At 41.9% G+C, this 20,104-nt stretch overlaps 1 protein-coding gene across 1 annotated transcript in view; it reads right to left on the minus strand.

Moving 5' to 3' along the window:
* Positions 1-2,476: 2,476 nt before the first annotated feature.
* Positions 2,477-20,104, minus strand: part of mast1a (microtubule associated serine/threonine kinase 1a) — a 59,338-nt gene continuing 41,710 nt past the window's right edge. The window contains 18 exon segments of the mRNA XM_026931764.3: positions 2,477-8,772; positions 8,774-8,889; positions 9,000-9,187; positions 9,306-9,439; positions 9,695-9,817; positions 10,034-10,263; positions 10,365-10,616; positions 10,722-10,978; positions 11,230-11,381; positions 14,384-14,493; positions 15,046-15,168; positions 15,979-16,080; positions 16,575-16,740; positions 16,916-17,048; positions 17,445-17,583; positions 18,163-18,371; positions 19,643-19,719; positions 20,037-20,104. Of these exon segments, the coding sequence (XP_026787565.3) occupies positions 7,012-8,772; positions 8,774-8,889; positions 9,000-9,187; positions 9,306-9,439; positions 9,695-9,817; positions 10,034-10,263; positions 10,365-10,616; positions 10,722-10,978; positions 11,230-11,381; positions 14,384-14,493; positions 15,046-15,168; positions 15,979-16,080; positions 16,575-16,740; positions 16,916-17,048; positions 17,445-17,583; positions 18,163-18,371; positions 19,643-19,719; positions 20,037-20,104 (4,340 nt within the window). The 3' untranslated portion in view covers positions 2,477-7,011.

The following is a 20,104-nucleotide window of genomic DNA, read 5'->3' on the forward strand; positions in this document are numbered from 1 at the left end:
GTGATGAACTTGATGGGATGCTAAACTGAAACGATCAGACACTAAAATGAAACGATCGGACGCTAAGCTGAAACGATCAGACACTAAAATGAAATGATCGGACGCTAAGCTGAAACGATCGGACGCTAAACTGAAACGATCGGACGCTAAACAGAAACGATCGGACGCTAAGCTCAAACGATCAGACGCTAAGCTGAAACGATCAGACACTAAGCTGAAACGATTGGACACTAAAATGAAACGATCGGACGCTAAACTGAAACGATCAAACGCTAAACTGAAACGATCGGACGCTAAGCTGAAACGATCGGACGCTAAGCTGAAACGATCAGATGCTAAGCTGAAACGATCAGACACTAAGCTGAAACGATCGGACACTAAGCTGAAACGATCAGATGCTAAGCTGAAACGATCGGACACTAAGCTGAAACGATCAGATGCTAAGCTGAAACGATCAGACACTAAGCTGAAACGATCGGACACTAAGCTGAAACGATCAGACACTAAGCTGAAACGATCAGATGCTAAGCTGAAACGATCAGACACTAAGCTGAAACGATCGGACACTAAGCTGAAATGATCGGATGCTAAGCTGAAATGATCGGACGCTAAGCTGAAATGATCGGATGCTAAGCTGAAATGATCGGACGCTAAGCTGAAACAATCAGATGCTAAACTGAAACGATCAGATGCTAAACTGAAACGATCAGATGCTATGTTCCCTCATTATGACTGTGGTGTAATCCATTAAAAAAATCTGCATCAGATTTCAAATTGGCTGGTTTACACTGGAGTACACTTCCCAACACACACACACACACCTAGGGGTAATTTATCATAGCCAGTCCACCTACTAGCATGTTTGTGGACAGTGAGAAGAAACTGGAGATCGTAAGGAAACCAACGCGGACACGGGGAGAACATGTGAAACTCCACACTTACGGTAACCTGAGCTCAGGATCCAATCTGTCACCCTGGAGCTGTGAGGCGGCAACGATACCCACTGCACCACTGTCATTATCTGTATTACAGTACCTAATGCCTACAACTACACCTAACCCCAAAGCTACCCCTAGCCCAAAATTAACCCCCGTCAAACCGTAACCCTACACCTTGCCCAACCCCAAACCACAGGGTCCCAGTCCGGGTCCCTGAGAATCCTCCGTTCTGCATATTTTCATGTTTAAATGTTTATTAAAATGTGCAGGACAGGGGGCTTCTCCAGGACAGGTTAGGTTTGGGAACCTGTGCTCTAACCCAATCATTACCCTGTCCTAACTAGCCCAATTCTAAACCTAGCATAATCTTAACCTTTGCCTAACTCTAACACCTAATCCAAGCCTAACCCTAGCAATCTTAATGTCAGTAACTAAAAGGAAATCTCTTAGCTTGTCTAATTGGTTGAATTTTTTGAATGATTTATTTGACTTCATTTGAAGAAACTTTTACTGAAACTTTATTCATTCATTCGTTCATTCATTTGTCCATCTTCAGTATCTGCTTAATCACTGGTCAGGGTCACGGTGGATCCGGATCCAGATTCTGGAAGGCTCTTGATATATAAGGTGTAAGAAATTACAGACTGCTTCTAAGCAGATTTCATTCCACGGAAGATGTTAGAACCAGCTCAACCCCCCAAAAAAGGCTTAATTATCATCGGGACAATTCATCTCAGTCTCAGCATTATGTGGATAATACCACCTGAAGTGACATTCAATCAATTCTTGCATGGGACATCAAGAACCGTCCCTGAACACAGCGGTACGTGACTGTATTTATCATTCAGAAAGACATCTGTCTAGACGATCGTATCACATCGTATCATTTGGGTGGTCACATCTGTAAAGACATCAGTAATATGAGAACGGAAAGTGATCACTTCAACTGTTATCCTTAATTTGCATTTAGAGCGAGACTTCATTTACATTACAGCCAGGAAACACTGGCTTAAAAAAACAGTATAAAATGTCTGAGCTGATTCTGTTTGAGGTTCATTTTGACTCCGATGAATCCGAAGTGCTTCATGTACTTTGTCACTGCTACGCTGCAATAAAGTTATTCTTCATTGAGATCTTCGACATCCTCATCATTTTTTTCTTACAAAGGTAATATATGCAGTATATAGAAAATATATGCAGTAAAGATTTCCTGTTTGTTGTTCTTCATTTCCAAAGCTGGAATTAGATCCACTTGAGTGCTGAATAATCGGATAAACAAATCACTAGTACATGTTTTTAGTAGCCTAATGGTAGGAGCCATAAAATACTACACGTTTACTCTAAATGCATAAAAAATATCTTCTAATCAATATCAGTTTATTTATTTGGTTACATAAACAAGCGGCATGTCTGCATCTCGTGATAATCAAAAGTGCTGCAGATAGATAGATAGATAGATAGATAGACAGATAGATAAATAAATAAATAAATAAATAACAGTGTGAATGAGTTATGGACAAGCTGACAGTGCAAGTAAATAATTGGTACATAATAAATGATTGTTCCTTTATTTTCCTCTCTAAAACATTCACGTTAAACACAGAATATCTGCATTTCAGTGTACATTTCTCTACGTGGTAAATGAATACAGTACATAGTATACGTCCATGTAAAAGAAGATCCATTCTGACGTAAAATAAAGTGCATTCGCAGAAGATCACAGAATCGTAAAAATAAGTAAATAAATAAATAAACAAATCCACAGAGAAATCGCAAACAATGCACAGGAACTGATTATGTTTCAGGAGTCGGGAGTGAACGCCGTTATTTACTTGGAACGAGCCAGGACGTGATTCATCAAATTCATCATTTTACATCAGGAATAAGAAACTAGGCTATAAAGTGGAACAGAAAACATTACAAAATGTTTTTTTTTTTTTAAATTTCATGATTTGATACTATAACAGTCACGTGATAAAAGTGACAACAGTCAAAAGACGTGTGTTACGTACGTGTCATGAGTTTGGGTTCCAGCTGTAATGAGTCTCATGACCTGGGATCTTTTCCATCACGTGGCTATAGAACAGACTGAAATCCTTCACTGGCGTTATTATTATTATCCCAAATAAGGAATACTTTGCCTCAAAATACTAACGTTTCTTCAATTAAATCACATAGTGTCAGTTAGCATTATGCAAATCATTTTTAAAAGCTCTGAATACGTGACCCCACTCTTCAGAAAGGAGGCATCAGTGGACTTGAGAATACGTTTAAAATTGAAAAATGTGGATATGATTAAGGCTTTGCGTACAGACAACGTTTTAGGTTTAACCTTAAATACACATCTACGGCATCCCCCAAGGTTCTGCGCTCATCACCAGAAAATTGTGTTTAAATCGAGCGTTTAAACAAGTAAAACTGAAACAAGCTCCTCCCCTTCGAAAAGTTTTGGTGTCCATCGTTTGCTTGTTTAATTTTAAATATTTCCTTAGTCTGATATGGTGTTAAGCTCTGCCTCAAACCCATGTCCAGATGTTCAGTGATGTCACACAGACTTGCAGAAGTGGTTTAAGACACAGTAGGACTTCGCTGTGTAACTGAGCACTGGAACGTTATGGTGGCAGCCATCTTTTTTTTTTTTTTTTTCCATCACACAGCAGGCTAAAATACACTACAGCTAGGAAGGTAAGAGGAGATCTGATAGGGGCATGAAATTTGTATGAGAAGAACAAATTCCCTCACAGCAAGCAAGCCTGGCCTAGGACTGTGTGGGAAAATCTGCCGGACTCACTCATTTTCAGTAAGCAATTTATGTGGAGTCTATCCTGGGGACAATGGGAGTGAAGCGAGAACGCACCCTGAATGGGCCGCCACTTCATCGGGGAGCATCATGCACACACACAGACACACACACACACATGTTCACATCTAGGGACAATTTAGCCAGTTCAATATAACGGCATGTTTTTGGGAGTAAACCAGCAAACCCAGAGGAAACCCACATGGGCACACGGGAAGAACATGCAAAGAAACTCCACATAGACTCGAGCTTAGGATCAAACCGGGGAATGTGGAACTGTGAACCTTTGACTTGTGGGTTTTCTTCCTGTACTACCTCTCTCTCTCTCTCTCTCTCTCTCTCTCCCCCAAAGGGTTTTTAATCTATTGAACTAGCATGAGGATATGTTTTCTGTAAGTCGTCCTGGATACTTATAAACACTGTAACTGTAAATGAGACTGACTTCCATTACATCTTAGCTACATTAACCTCGTAGCTCAAGTGCAAAAAGAAAGAAGCAAACTTTAGACACCAAACACGACTCCATTTGGAGTAAAGTGAAAAACTGCATACATTTGATTTTTGTCTGAATGTTTGCTTTAACCCTTGAACCCAAAGACCCTTTGCTCTCTGACTCTCTGATGTTTAACAACTTTGTTAAAAAGTACGAGTATTCGCCACTTCTATGCTGTCCTTTAGTTATGTACACCAGTTCCACTTTGTTCAAAAGTGGACCTACAATGTTTCCGGCTCCTATAGATCACCAAGATGCTTTATGAATTCCAGGTGCAGGTCGTCAACTGAGGTACTGTTTAACGAGCGAGACAGATCGCTGTTTGATATATCAGTATACATATAGACCATAGCATGCTACAGTTCACAGAGTGAGGAGAAAATAGTTTAAAAACCTGGTAGTGTAGTATGCAACATACAGACGTCACTCAGCTTATGATTTAGCATCAGTAATCAGCTTCATTCCAAACGAACAGGGTTGTGACGATGGAAAGAGCAGGCTGTTGATTAGCACTCGTGACCTGACAGGCTTTACAAACACACACACACACACACACACACATACACGCACAGCCTTGTAGACTTCACCCCTAAAAATCAATACTCGTCTCCCTAAAACACATCAGTCCAGTAATCAGGCTCCTGGACACCAGAAATTCAAGATCAATACCCCAATCAGGAATCCGGCTCTCGGATGAGCGAGCACATGATCAATATCTACTAATCCTATTAGCAAACTGAAAGCAATGACTCCTACTTCATCACTCTTAAAGGTGCACCTTGTAATTTTTCAACATGGTTCTAGATCTGTAATGATCAAACGATTTCAAAGACACATTAATAAAACTGTCAGCTGCAACTGATGTGCAACTGATGTCGCTAGTTTCTTCGTTTCAGGCTTCTGTTTTTGCATTTTTCATTTTCTTTAGCTTTCTTTAGGCAAAGCAAAGCTGCTCAGGTGTGTCACTTTTCTTTAAAAGTCAAACCTATGAGGCAGGCGTACAGAGTTACAACAGAGTAGGCAGGGTTGACTGAAGAGGATGGAGAAACTTCTGTTTTCATTGCACTTCCCAGGCAGCAGAGGGATTTAGGATCTTTTAAAATCAACCCAAGTGCAAAAATAATGACAAGGTGCTGTTTAGCCACCAGATGGCAACGTATTCCTACTTGCACTGTAAAGGGATTTTTTTTTTTATGGCTGCATATTTATGAATATTCATCACACTAATGTAGTAAACAGCACAGCTAATGACAAAATGATGTTATAAATTAAACATGTTGGTGTTTAGGCCTCTCTTTACTAAGACCACAAAAAATACAGAGACAGACTCCAAGGGAAACTACACTGCTAGATCGACTGTGATACTTATAATACATGAAGAATTATAAACTGTACTCTGTGTTTTACGCCCAAACATTATTGTCATAGATCTACACATCATAGCTCTATCCACTGAACAACAAAGACGAACCATTTCTGCATATTTTACCTAGTACCACCTTTTTTTTTTTTTTTTTTAAAGGAAAAGTTATTACATATTGGGAATGTCTCATTTTAAAATTGGATGCATCATATGCCAAACTTTGTGACATCCTGACGTCACTGAATTATGTGACATCCTAAATCTTAATCAAAGGATTAAATGTGATAATAAAGTTAACTCATACACCAAGATGTGTGTTTGGAAGCAAAAGCTGATTTTTTTTTTTTTTTTTTTTTAATGAATGATTTCCACAATATATTGAAATGTGTTGCAATACTTCAAGTATTTCAGCATCAGCAAAATGCCCTTGCCTATAAAATGGAACTGAAATTGTGTATTTTTTACTTCAGCCAGTTTGACCCTCTACACTTTCTGCTCTGCTAAATACATTTAAACCCATGTTTCCTAACCAGCATGTGCAAAACATTGCTTTTTCACTAATACCTTTCCCCTTTATCCATCCTGACAGCCCTCATAAACGTTTCTCGGCCAACCCAGCTGAAAGGCACCTGTTTAACAGAGCGGATACAAAGCCCACAAATGGTATTAAAATTAGCCCAAGTCAGCGATTATATCAGCGCTGTCTAAGCTGCGATGGAGGAAGCTGTCACTGGGCTACTATGCTAGGCCTCCTGTTGGCACCTGATAAGAAGGCTACGGTCACTCATGCAGTGCAGGATAATTCAAAACCATCTTAATTTAAGGCTTTCCCCCTTAAAAATCTTCCATTGGTTTACGGGCTTACAGAAAATGAAATCTCTCAGGTTTATTTTTCTTATTTTGGTCCTACTTATCCCTCCACCTACATAGCTTAAAAAGAAGTCACAGGCAGTTTGAGCGCTAGCTGCGTAATCACTGGACGGCATGCTAATCACACATAGAGGAACTCAAGAGAAATAACTCTTTCGTACGTATACCAAATAAGATCCATCCTTGCAGTGTTGTTTGTTTAGTGAATGTCTCAGGAAGAAACCATTTTTTTTACCATTTCGCTTCAGCAATGAATTGGCATTCACAGTTTTCAGCATTGTTTGATCTGTTAAAGCACTTCGCACTTTCTTTTTAACCTTGCCACTCAAGCAACACTCAGTCATTCTCTACAAACACATACCTGTAATACATCTACTATCTTTTTTATATACAATAAATAAACCATTATCAGAAGAATCTTTGCACTATTTGTTTTGTCTCGTCATTATGTTTGTCTTGCTTGATCTTAATATTTTCCACTTGGAATGTCCTGATGTGTTTAAGTGCTAAATTTCCAATAAAGGCAAAATCAGACTGTGCTGAAATGTCACAAGCCATTCTTCTTGCTCTCATTCTTTTTCTGTGGTATTGTGCCGGTAGGGCTCGGTGTTGCTACTTTTAAGTTTGGGCTACTCCCACCTGAAACCTCAGTCTTTCCTTGTGCAATAGCCTTGGTTTCCTCTGCTGATTTAACAGCTTCCTTGCCCTTTGCCACCTCCTGGATTAACCTTTTGGCTGGTTCTTGCCCAGGTTTAGACACACTAGTCGAGCCACTTTTGTCACCAGGGGACAAGGATTGAGTAACAACGGGTTGGAGAGGTGATTTTGACAAGCTAGGAGTGGCTCCAGTAGGGGACGGTGTAGGAGAAGGAGAATGCTCCTCAACAACCTCCAAGAGACATTTGTCTTCCCAGTCCAAGGTGCCTCGGTAGCAGTTGACCGGAGAAAGACCCTTGTCCTGTCGTAGCTTGCCCAGAGAAGGAGACTGGACCTGGGGTGGGAAGGGTGGAACAACCCCCTTGGATGGAGGTAAGCCAGGTCTCACTCTCATATCTGGAGTCCTACCATGGGTCTCTGTACCTGACTTTTTAAGAGTGTCTCCATCTGATGGTCCCTTGATAACTCTGGATACTTCTGTGGTTGTCGCTGGGACTGACACTTTGTCAGGGAGTGGAGCTCCCTTTACAGGGCCACTGCACGGTACACCAGACTTGACAGCGCTGATAGTCTTTCCTGTGTCCTGTTTCACTTCTTTCATTTCTGCTTTCTTGTCAGCCTCTTTTCCTTGCAAGTCCTTGATGACACTGATGGAAGTCTGGTGAGCTTTGGCAGTCCCTGGTGTCTGGCTTTGGACAATCATGCTTGGGGGTTTTGTGTCACAAATTTGACTTGTGCCTCCTACACAAACACTTGGGAAGGTAAGATCTGTGGTTTTTGTAGCAGTGGTGGACAAAGTGGTAAGAGATGATGGAACTGACGGAGCTACACTAAGTTTAGACTCTGGTGCAACGGGTGAAGGTTTGGTCACAACAGGCTGACTAGTTTCAAGTTTGGCTGTGCTAGCATCTCTTGATGTGGATGGTGATTGCTGAGACACATCAACAAATGGAGATCTTATGTGACTTGACTTATCATCTGGGACTTTCTTGCTCATGGTATCCTGTTGAGCCTCAGTGGCAGGGGGTGACTTCTCCAAGACTATTGCTAGTTTACTGTCACTTCCCTGAGTTAAATCACCAGACTTCACCCTGCCATTGTCCTTTTCCTTCACTCTTCCAGCAAGCAAAGCATCTCTACTCAGTGGAGATTCCTGCCTGCCCAGCTTCCTTACTGGCTTAAAAACACCTGTCTCCAGGGGTGATGGAACTGTGGGCTGGGTAGGTGATGGGGTTGTTGCAGAAGTCGAGGCCAGAGTCTCCCCTTCTGTTTCCAACAAGCTTTGGAGACCCAGCTCACAGTGGAAGCCTTCCTTACGATATTCTGAATGGCCAACTTCCAGACTGTGCTTCCTCATTGCCCCAATTCCGCCTTTCTTGTCTCCCGAAGACGAAGAAGAGGACAGAGGTGACCCAAGCTTCTCTGCCGACTGCACCCGCTTGAGAAGCGGAGACCGGGGTGGTTCGGCACTCTTGGGCCTGGGCCTTGTAATAGGAGGAGATGAGTGAAGCTTAACAGGGAAGCTCTGGGTCATATTGGAACTTCCAACAGTGTGACCTGACAAGGACGGTGGTGAAGACTGAGTAGGGGATGGCGTATGCGCAAGAGGGGACAGAGGTATGTTGCCGGCGGATTTGCAACGGGCTGAGCGGGTACTGACGGTGCAGTTTAGGGGACAGGCCATGGAGAGAGCTGGGGCGCATGTGCTGGGAGGCAGCAGGAGAATTTGGTGTGCTGGAGGCTGGAGAGCTGCTCTGAGAAGAGGCACCTGAAATGAACAAGCAAGCAGGATAACATTACAACTGTTCATCTAAATTATCTTGCTCAACTTAGCTATGTTAATGAAGACATCCTATTTTACACACTTAACCTACTCACCTAGGTAAGAGGAGTCAGGACTGGAACGGTAGCTTTGAGTGGGTGACCGAGCAGACAGGCTGTGCGTAGGAGAACCCGGCAGACTCTCACTAGAGGACAGCGAGCGGTTTAAAGATGACAGACTACGGCTAGTGTGCAGAAGATTTGACTGCTTGGTTATCTGGCGGAACAGAGAGCTTCGCTTCTTACTGTGGAGCGAGAGAAAGAGTGAAAAATAACAATATTTCAATTATAATACCATGTAATTTTGGCCAATATTATATATCACTCTTTAACTATTTTTTAAAAATACGGCTAAGAAGTTACCTTTCCTGTCCCTCTTTGACTGTTCTTTTGCTGCGTCTGGCCATCTTGGATTTGTAGCTGGATCTGCGAGCAGGACCCACTTTGATCGACGTGTTCTCAAAAGGAGTGGTGGTCACAGTCACCTTATTACCACTCTGAAGTCATAGAAAAAAACAATCTTAGTAGTAAGATTCTCAGAGTGCTACTTAAGATCCGCAGTAAGAGAATTGAGATACATCTCGTAAGGTCATGGATTCTACTTGAGTAGCCATTATGCCCATAAGCTGTTTCTGTAGATGGTTATCGGTTGCTTTGCAGGAAAATGTCTGATTACTTTAAGGAACTGAATGCCCCAAAATATTTTATGGGTTAAACGTTAAACAGTATTAACTGAAGAATACTGTCCTCACCTTGAGAATGAGCTCTACCACTTCTGTATGGACCAATCCATGGACAGATTCTCCGTTGACATGTGTGATAAGGTCACCAGCACACATCCCTGCATCCTGAGCCGGACCGCCTTCTTCTACGTGCTAAAAATGTACAGAAAGAGATTTTTATAGTCACAAGTAGCTTCTTTAAAAAGGTGACAGTATTTTTGTGAGAAAACAAAACATCACTAGGCCATTAAATGAATGCCTAATCTAAAAAGACTGCACATTTTGACTACATTTTGTTGCACTAATATATGGAATAGTAAACTGTGTGCTTTACATGCCTTTTTATGGTCATTGATCCCAGATCCTTACCCAGATCATGTGGTGTACGCTGTAGACGTCACTGTCCCCCATGTAGACGCGGATGGCACGCAGTGTGAAGCCATACTTCTTGCCCGAGCGCTGAATGGTGATGGGTGAGCGGAGTATGCTAACTGCAGGGCCATAGTCTCGGCTTGGGGATGAGTCTCGCGATGACGGGTTGGACGAGACCGAGCGAGGGGACATTGGGCTGGCCAGAGGAGAGCTAGCATGCTGCTCAACTACAGAGGAAAAGAAAAACAGATGGTACCAGAGGATTAGGAAATCATACAATTATCAGTAAATACAAATTCAGCTATGAGTTCTTAGATAAATAATGTACCTGCTGGAATAATGACAGACAGCGCCGTAGCCGAGGCAGATTTGATGACCTTGCTGCCAGCACGTGTGGTTCGTTTCTCACCATCTCCGGAGAGCTGCTGGTGACGCGCTCGCCTTAGAACCAGGTCATTGGTGGCCCGTTGGCTGGGGGAGTCGCCCATGGCAACCACATCGCGGAAAACCGGTACTACTGCTGCTGTCGCTGATGGAATGGGTTGTGGTGCTGATACCTCACTGGGTCTGTCTGGTTTATCTGCAAACAGATATGACTCAAATACCACCTATACTAATTTATATCATTATAATAACTACGCTTCAGTGTTAATGGTGACAGTACAGGCATTTTCCCTCTCCTCACCTCCCACGCTCACTCCAGACACCTCCTTTACAGATGTGCTCTGTTCACTAGCACTGGGTGACGAGGGTGCAGTGGTGCCCTCTACTGACGACCCCCTGCTTTTAGCCCCAGGCTGTTGAGGCTGTGTCTCTCCATCGCCCTCTAGAGGCGAGGCAAAGCGGTGTGTGTCCATCAGTGCAGAAAAGCGTCGCCTGGCACCTAAAGGAGGACTGGAATCTCCCTCCATGTACAGAGACTCGGAACACGAAAGACGCTTCCTACAAAGAGGAAGAACATTGCACATATAATCAAGAATGTTCAACTCCATGCACAAAGTGACCCAATCATGGAGTTATCATAGTAGGCAATGCTTGCCAGGTTAGCTTTCACTTGCTAGGTCATTTACGAGTCACCCAACGTTTTCCGCTGGTTTTATGCAGGCTTTCCCCAAGCTTAGCCCCACCTACTTAAACACACAGCCTCACACACACACACACACACACACACACACACACACACAAGCACTTACATCTCTGGTGAGCTGGTTCTCCAGCTCTTGCTGAAGCTGCCGAGGCTCTCTCTCTTAGCCATTTTGTCCTCGCGACGTCCCTTATGCTCTCGCCGGGTCACCACCGGGGCTTTCTGCTCCAGCTGAGACAGGTGCTCCATGCTGCTGTACACCTAAGAAACAAACCAGAGCAGTTCTGACTCCATGAGTACACGCCTACTTACACCTTAAAGAGCAACCACACACACTGCATGTGCTCTGTGCTACTTTACATTAAAGACAACTCTACAGAGGCATGACTATGTCATTTTTACTGACTTTATCTGTACTGGCTTCATAGTTTATTTATAATTACTCATACAGCACTATTGTTATCACTTGTGGGCGTGGCCTGTCCAGCGTAGTAGCCAAAATGTATAGCCTACAGCCCCCTCTATGATTTATACACACCACTTTTCTTTAAAATGTTTTTGCATTTGATTGACATGTTACGTGCTAGGCTTCCTTGGCAGAAAAGCTAACTGTGCTACCAACACACTCACCAGAGGCAGTAATGATCTCTGCTACTTCCTTCCAAGCTTTATTTTGCTTAGTAATGTCTCTATACATATTTATTGAGAGGTCGTATATGACAGGATAAAATAAAACCACTGTTTTGCATTTCAAACAGTAAGTAATTGCAGATGGGAACTAAAATTGTTATTGGGGAACAGAAAAAACTTCGGACCACATGGACCGGTCTGAGAAATCAAGACCGGTCAAGTCATGTGGAGTCATGTCATGTGGAGCCAATCATGTGCATTGCATAAAAGCTCTTAAATATCAGTTTACATGTCACGCTGTTGCCTTGTAGCTTGCCACTGAAATCATGGCTCTGTGTCGTGCGTATACGTAGTAAATCAACGTTTGCCTACTGCTTTGTCACAGCTAATGTAACTCTCTGTGCATAAGAGCACCTAATGACTACACTAACTCTAAAATGATTGTGTTTCAGTTTAGAAATGGCTAATGGAAGGGAGTACTTTGTGTTTTTATGGTTTTGTTTTTGATTACAAGCTTCATCTTGCCATCAGAAGAGATTTCTGTGCTGTGCTGTATCAAATCTTGCCACACAAAGCTCTTTATCCTCATAGGAGATCTTTCCTGTGATATAAATGCAGCTGCAGTGACTTGCAAATGTGTTCTTACTTTAAGTGCAACTTGAGGTTATGAATGTTTGCTACAGCACAAGTGTGTGTGTGTGAGTGTGTGTGAGAGTGTGTGGGAGTGTGCTCTAGCAACCAAGGTAAAAATTATAGTCGTTCTTGGCCTGAGCTCAAGCAGCATGCAGAGTGCAAGTAGTCCATATAATCAGCTTTATTTTTCAAGCTAGCATTCCTGCTTTACCTGCTATAATCTCAGGCACTGTGAGGGCCAGGTGTGTGCATTCTGGCAAATTTTTGGTAATGTTCTGAGCATGTACCATGATTTAACTTCAGTTCAGTGGTTTGTTTGGAAGCAAACATTTTCAAGACTTATCTTATATTCTGTCTGCTTAGATTTATTTATATAGAGAATTTTTCAAACTTGTGCTGTACAATCAAGAAGTAAAAATTAAATGATAAAAATAATGCAATAAAATGAACAAGGATAAATTAAAGGATTAGAAAAAAATATGAAGAAAATATATAAATAAGCATAAGGAGATTAAAAAAAAGTACACAAATATAGGATGTAACGAAATATAAAAATAGAAAATACATTTTAAACCAAGTCGAACTCGACGCCAACAAGTCTAGAGCTTCTTGTTACTAATGTGTATGTTTCAAACACCTTTAAAATTTACTTCAGACAGGAAGGAAAGTGTTGAAGAAAATCGGATCTTCCTGTAAGCTTGACCCTGTTTAGATCAATTCCAAAATCTAATCAGTTCATCTGCTGGGTACAACGATAATGCCATATAAATCCTACAAACATCCAACTGCTCGCTCTTATGATATAAGGCTAATGATAATCTTGGACAGACAGACAACCTGAAAACATATAATGCCTCCAAATAAAAATAATATGAAACAATAAATACCAAAACAGTACTGTAAATAAGAGTCATCTTTACGATTAAAGCAGCAGTTGGCCTATTACATTTACAGTCATGCAAAATTATAACATATATTGACTGTATATATGTTAAAAACATATATACAGAAAAAAAAAGATAAAACATGCCTTGTAGTCAGGGGTGGCATTAGCACTAGGCAAAGGCAGGCAACCGCCTTGGGCCCCCAGAAGCCAAGGGCCCCTTAAAAATGCAAATTATATATATTTTTAATTATTAATGCTAAATAACCGGCCCCGTTCTTATATTTTGCCTAGAGCCCCCAAATCACTAAATCCGCCCCTGCTTGTAGTCAGGGAAATTTGGTACTTTGAAAAGGATTTTTAAATAATCCAAAACAATATTCTCAGGCTTCTCTTTCCATGAAAAAGTCTTGCCAAAACAGCAAGAGGTTTCATTATGCAATTCACTCAGGATTGTGCGCTGTAGCGTTAAATGAACTCCTCCTTATTTGTCAGAGTCTATACTGGCAGAAGTGAGCTCGTGTGAACTGAGTAGGAGTCGATTTCACCGATTTCACACGGCACAGTGATGCTGATGCAGATCTCTGTTTTATACGTCTATTTGGAAGTGACTTTCTCAAAGTCTGCTTTTTCTATATGGACTATACTGTATATTCTTTTTTTATGTTTATGTTTAGCACGGTTTGAGCGAGTGTGTGTGTGTGTGTGTGTGTGTGTGCCTCCCACAAGGTCTCTTAATTACAGCCTTTCCACTCTAGATGTCTCATAAGAACCTCTTCACATTTAGAGTGAGAGAATAGGCAGGAGAGACATCGGGTTACGAAAGAAGAGATAAAAGTGGTGTGTTAACATTTATGAAAAAACAGAGAGAGAGAGAGAGAAAAGAGAGAGAGAGGGTGAGAAAAGAGAATGTGGAACAGAAAAGTGATAAAAAATGCAGGAGAATAAAATGAGAGATATTCTTGAGACGTCGTTTTGTCATCTCGCCTTCTTGTGATATTCGCAAGAAATATGTGCAGAGTGAGAACGCGAGAAAGAAAGACGCGAGAGTGTCATAAGTCAGAGAAGGAGTGAGACAGAGAACGAGAGAAGATTAAAGTGGTAGAACAGCGCTGACCTTGCTGAAGCGTGGAGAGCAAGAGGAGAACTGTCTGATTTCCACCGGCTCGTCGTCGTTCGTGTCGTCCTCGTCGTACGAGTTTACGTGCCGGTAACGCTCCGAGCGGGCTGAGAAAGACACAGCGTCATATAGACGGATAAATAGAAGGAATGACATGATGAGAGGGAAATAATATAGAAGCCTAAATATACATTCTGTTATGTTTGTTAAATGGTATGTAAAATCCAGATTCTATGAATATGCAAATTGGAAACACCCCCAACCCATAAACTCCGCCCCTCTAATTACAAATGTGCATTTGCATATCAGGACACTGTCTCATATATTTGATGATGCAATAACACATTTTATAAAGTTTAGTGTGAATAAACAGTTAAAGAATAAATCACTTTGGGATGTGCTGTTATAGGAAAATAATTAACGACTGGCTCAGATTTACTTTTACCACCCCAAAGTTGATTACTTTCCAATAACAGCACATGCTGAAGTGATTTATTCCTCTTATACCACCAGCAATTTGGCAACAATACTTTTTATCCATTTACAGTCACATTTAACGTTATGAGACAAGTTAATTCCTGTCATGAATTAGGGTACAGCAGCTGTAAACAGGCGTTATCTCAACAACCTTTCTTTTTTGTGAACAGCAGGAGACTCACTGTCAAAGTAGCTGGTGTCCTCCTCAGACTCCAGGTGAGGGATGAACTCCGCCTTCTGCCTCAGCAGACTGTTCCAGTCCAGATCTGCGAAGAACGAGTGCTGCTTCACCTCGTACGCTCCTCCTGTTTACGAAGAAAGGATCAAATGTGCAAACATCAGTAATTAATGTGTTCATCATACCGGTCCTGTCATTATTCCATTTATTTTAATTCTTCTATACATTTATTTCCATCCATTGATCTGTCATATCATCCGTCCATCCATCCATCTATCCATCCAACCATCAATTTACATACATTTACATTTATAGCATGCAACAGATTCCCTTATCCAAAGCAACTTAAAAAAGAACTTCCATCCATCCATCCACCCATCTATCATGTCACCCATCCACCCATCCATCACAGCATTCAGTCATCCATCCATCATATCATCCATCCTTCCATTTATCATATCCCCCACCCATCCATCCATTCATCATAGCATCCATTCATATCCTTCATCATATCCATCCATTCATCCATCCACCCATCATATCATCCATCCATCACCCATCTATCCAGCCATCATATCACCCATCAATTCATCATAGCATCCATTCATTTTATCCATCTATCCATTCATCCATCATAGAATCATCCACGCATCATGGTATCCCTTTATTTGTCCATCATAGCACCCGTTTATCCATCTACCTATCTATTCATGCACCATAGCATCCACTAATCCACCATACAATCTGTTCACCCATCCATTATGGGTTTAGCCATCTGTCCAATCACCTATCCAGCACAGCATCCGTCACAGCATCTATCTATTCATTCATTCATCATCTTTCATTGCATTATATAATCCAGCATTCATCTGTCCATCCATCCATCCATCGCATCCATCCATCATATCGTGCATCCCATGAGAGAAGTTCAGCCTACCTGTCCCTAATCGCACCAGTGGGTTGGTCTGCAACAAGGTGGAAATCAGGTTCTGGGCGTCGCTAGGCAACGCTTCATCTCCCTCGGGCCAGGCGATGTCGTCTACACACAGACACACACACACACACAGATAACACCTCTATTGAGAAACCTAGCACATGCTATATCTGGCACAGCTCCACATCTCCACTAAAACACAGTTATTTTAAACTAACCAATAAACTCCCTGTTTGTTTTTCGTCTGTTCGTGCGAGTTGGCAAAGCTGCTGATCTTGTTAGCAAACTTGCAGCTAAATTTAGTGCTGTTGCTGTTACATAGCACTAAACATTTCAGACCAAGCTTCAGACATGTCTGGACATGAGGTGTGATTCAGTTTCCAGTGAGACAAAGGAACCATGAGTTTGCAAGACAAGATCTTTTAAGAAAGGATTTTTTTCTTTAATGATCAAATTTCACCATAGGACCACATGACAGACACACCACCGACATGGATGGATTACTTCTGTCTTTAAGCAGCTAACAATTATTATATAATTGTTGCCTGATTTATTATTGGTGACATCATCTTTGGAAGGAGATACACACCTCTACTCACCTGTGATCACCTGGCCAAATAGCTCCTCAGGTGTGTCCCCGAAGAAAGGCACACATCCTACCAGAAACTCATAGAGGATGATTCCCATGGCCCACCAGTCCACGGGCTTCCCGTAACCCTGCCGCAGTATCACCTCCGGGGCGATGTACTCCGGGGTGCCACACACCTGCCAGAGAGACAAGGAGATCACTCTCTTCATGCACGGTGTTATGTTCCATACTGTCTGTTTCAAAAGGGTGCCAGTCCTATGAAGCACACCTCTAACTAACTGTGCTCTAACAAAATTTGGAGATTATCATCATACTAACTTTCAGCATGGCAGCCACAGGACTGTCTCATACCTGTTTGTCCAGGAACTCACGAGCATCCTTCTCGATGTGGCCTTCGTACAGGTTTGTGGTGAGGCTCATGAGACCCATCTTAGAGAGGCCGAAGTCAGTCAGTTTAATGTGTCCCATAGACGTAATCAACAGACTGAGGACGCAGCAGATACAAAGATCAGTCATAGACTGTAAGTAGCCCCCGTTTGTGTCAGTCCTAATGAAGGAGGCGTGGCCTCAAGGCCAACATTAAGTTAACAAGCAGTTACGCAATAATGACATCACATTAAATTGTACAGTATCACAGCTGTAAATTGTTTTGTATTGAATTGTTAGCTGCTTTAAAAGGTATCGATAATACATCATGCTTTTTGGTATAAAATATTGTAAGATATAAAACAATAAAACTGTATGGAAACTGTATATAATTCAGTGAAGCACAGAACAGACAAGAGAATTGAACTCCTACGAATTAAACTCCTATGTGAACGTTGAGGCGTGTAATGTGTTTTTAGTAAAACCTCCTGTCCAGTAGAGGGAGCTCACTCACTTGTCAGGTTTGAGGTCTCGGTGTACGATGCCGTAGTTGTGGATGTACTCCAGAGCCAGGACGGTCTCAGCAAAGTACATTCGAGCCATTTCCACTGGCAATGCGCCAATGTTCTTCAGCAGGGTGGCACAGTCTCCTCCTGGTGAACAAAGCAAGAAGGGAGATACATTTAGCAGAAGACATGAAATACCCTGTGATCCTTTATGCTGTACAAACGCTAAATAAAAAGGTCACTTTAGTGAATCAGGAGTCACAGGATGAGAACTAATGCCTACTTAGGCGTTGGAACTAACTAAACTAGGCCCACTCTATGGCTATTTTTACCTTAAAGGTGCAATAAGCAGCTTTTTCTTTATAAGGCATTGAGCTGATGCTGGTTTGATCAGTGACCAACGGTAGTGAGCTAAGCCGTGTTGGTCTGTCTGTCACACACAGCAGAGCAGCTTTTTAAGCCTCAGTGTGTCACTGTACACACTGACGAGTCATCATAACACCGTGCATACTGACAGAAAGAAAGAGAGAGCGAATGAGAGAGAGTGGAGAGAGCGAAGCGTGGTACGCTGTTGCGAAAGCTTGTCTCCTTCAGGTTTGACTCTGAGAGCACAATCTCAGCCCTACAGCAGCGTCAGCTTGAAACTGAATACACACTGTGCAGCATAATTACACAACCTACTCAACCTCCACGGGACCAAGCACCAGAAAGGCGTGTGTGTCTTACCCTCCACATACTCCATGACCATGCAGAGGTGTCTACGAGTCTCAAAGGAGCAGAACATGCTGACAACGAATGGGTTCTCGGCAAAGGTCAGGATGTCTCTCTCCACAAATGCCTGCTGGATCTGGTTCCTCAGGATCAGGTTCTGCTTGTTGATTTTCTTCATGGCGAAACGCTGCCGAGTCTCTCTGTGCCTCACCAGATACACTGCCCTGCAGAGAGAGAGAGAGAGAGAAAGAGAGAGAGAGGGAACAAGTGAGAGAGCAAGAGAGAGAAAGCGAAGGAGTCAAAATATAACTATATGATATTAATATTACAACGAATTACATCACATAGTAGGGGTGTAATGCAATTCCAGTAGCTGTATCTCCAAATATCTGTATTCGAATCGCAACCTTAAAAGGGCGTCGCCTAAACCAGAAAGTTTTATAATATATTAACATGAATACTACCAATATGCCACCCAGAAACACTGGAGGCCCTGAAAGCACTGAAAAAGACTCCAGACGTAGAAATGTCAGCATTGACTGCATGTTTTGTACATTCTGGCTCTGACAGTTCCTCAGCCTCAGCTACATCACTCCGTTTCATAACTGGTCTCAGCTGGAGATGTGCGCAAAGCTGTTTTTTTTCAATCCTGCTCACAGAGTTATTATTCGTGTTTGTACAAGTAAACAAGCTAGTAGCCTAATTTAAACCACCTGACCCTGACCAGGCGGTTACTAAATATAAGATTAATATATTATCTGTTCATTCTGAATAATGTATTCGTATTTGGTTACATCTTTAATTCATTGTATAAGATGGCGGATTGGGCATATAAAGTATTTTTGCACTAGTTTCAATTTTTTCCCATGACATTTATTTCCATTGACTTGTCAAATTTCTTTGTTAAAAGTACAGTAACAGCTTTTTTTTTTTTTTTTGAGTCAGCAGACTTGTGTCAGCGTCACAGATTAATGCTGCAACCTGCTTGTGAGTTATCTTGTTGATTACAACCACCTGATTCTAAAAGCACTGGAAAACAACACAACTAACTTTACAAAATCATCTTAAATACATTGCCTTCAATAACATATTTCTACCAGGGAAGTCTCCAAATCCACACAAGTAACATACTGCACCTTGAAGTATAAATATTACTTGACTCATTGTTATTTTTAGATATTTAGATATTTGGTACTAGTGTTTTGAAGCCATTTTGCAATATCATTATAAGTATTAGGTATTAAGGATGCTCATAATCATATAATGACTTCTGCCCCACCTTTCTGCTCCACAAAAGTCCACTGTGATCATCCTTTCTCTGTTTTTTGCATATTAACTGGTGCTTGGATCCCTAAATCTAACTGTAATCTGCTTATAGCTCTAATTATGATTTCAGCACAAAGGTAAGGAATATGGAAACATCTCAGACAGAAGCAGCAATGAGTGTGTGTGTGTGAGTGTGTGTGTGTGAGTGTGTGTGTGTGTTCACACTCACCCATAGGCTCCGTTGCTAATCAGCTTGATGGTCTGAAAGTCTGATTCACAAGGTGGCTTCATGGCCTTCATCTTTCCCTGCAGAATGAACACAGCAGAGGCATTTGCAGTGAAAAAGCAGCGCAAACTGCAACATAACCCTCATTATAACCTCTCCCACACACACTCGCATACACTCGTGTTCATTACACGGTTGTATTGTAAGCGATTGCACAGTCAGAAGAGATCTGAAGAGCTGAAGAGATTATGTAACACACTTTCATAACAGTAACAAGCACATAAACACACACCAGCTTGCCTTATTACTAATTGGTGCACAATCATTAATCGGATTAAATCTACACACACACACACACACACATGCGCACACATACACAAGCGTGCACACGTCTCACCTCAGTTGAGTCGTCAGTCTCAGGTGTGTGTGGCCCCTCGCTGTCGTAGCTGTCCAGGTTCACCATTT

This window comes from Pangasianodon hypophthalmus, chromosome 26, assembly GCF_027358585.1.
Source record: "Pangasianodon hypophthalmus isolate fPanHyp1 chromosome 26, fPanHyp1.pri, whole genome shotgun sequence".
NCBI lineage: Eukaryota > Metazoa > Chordata > Actinopteri > Siluriformes > Pangasiidae > Pangasianodon > Pangasianodon hypophthalmus.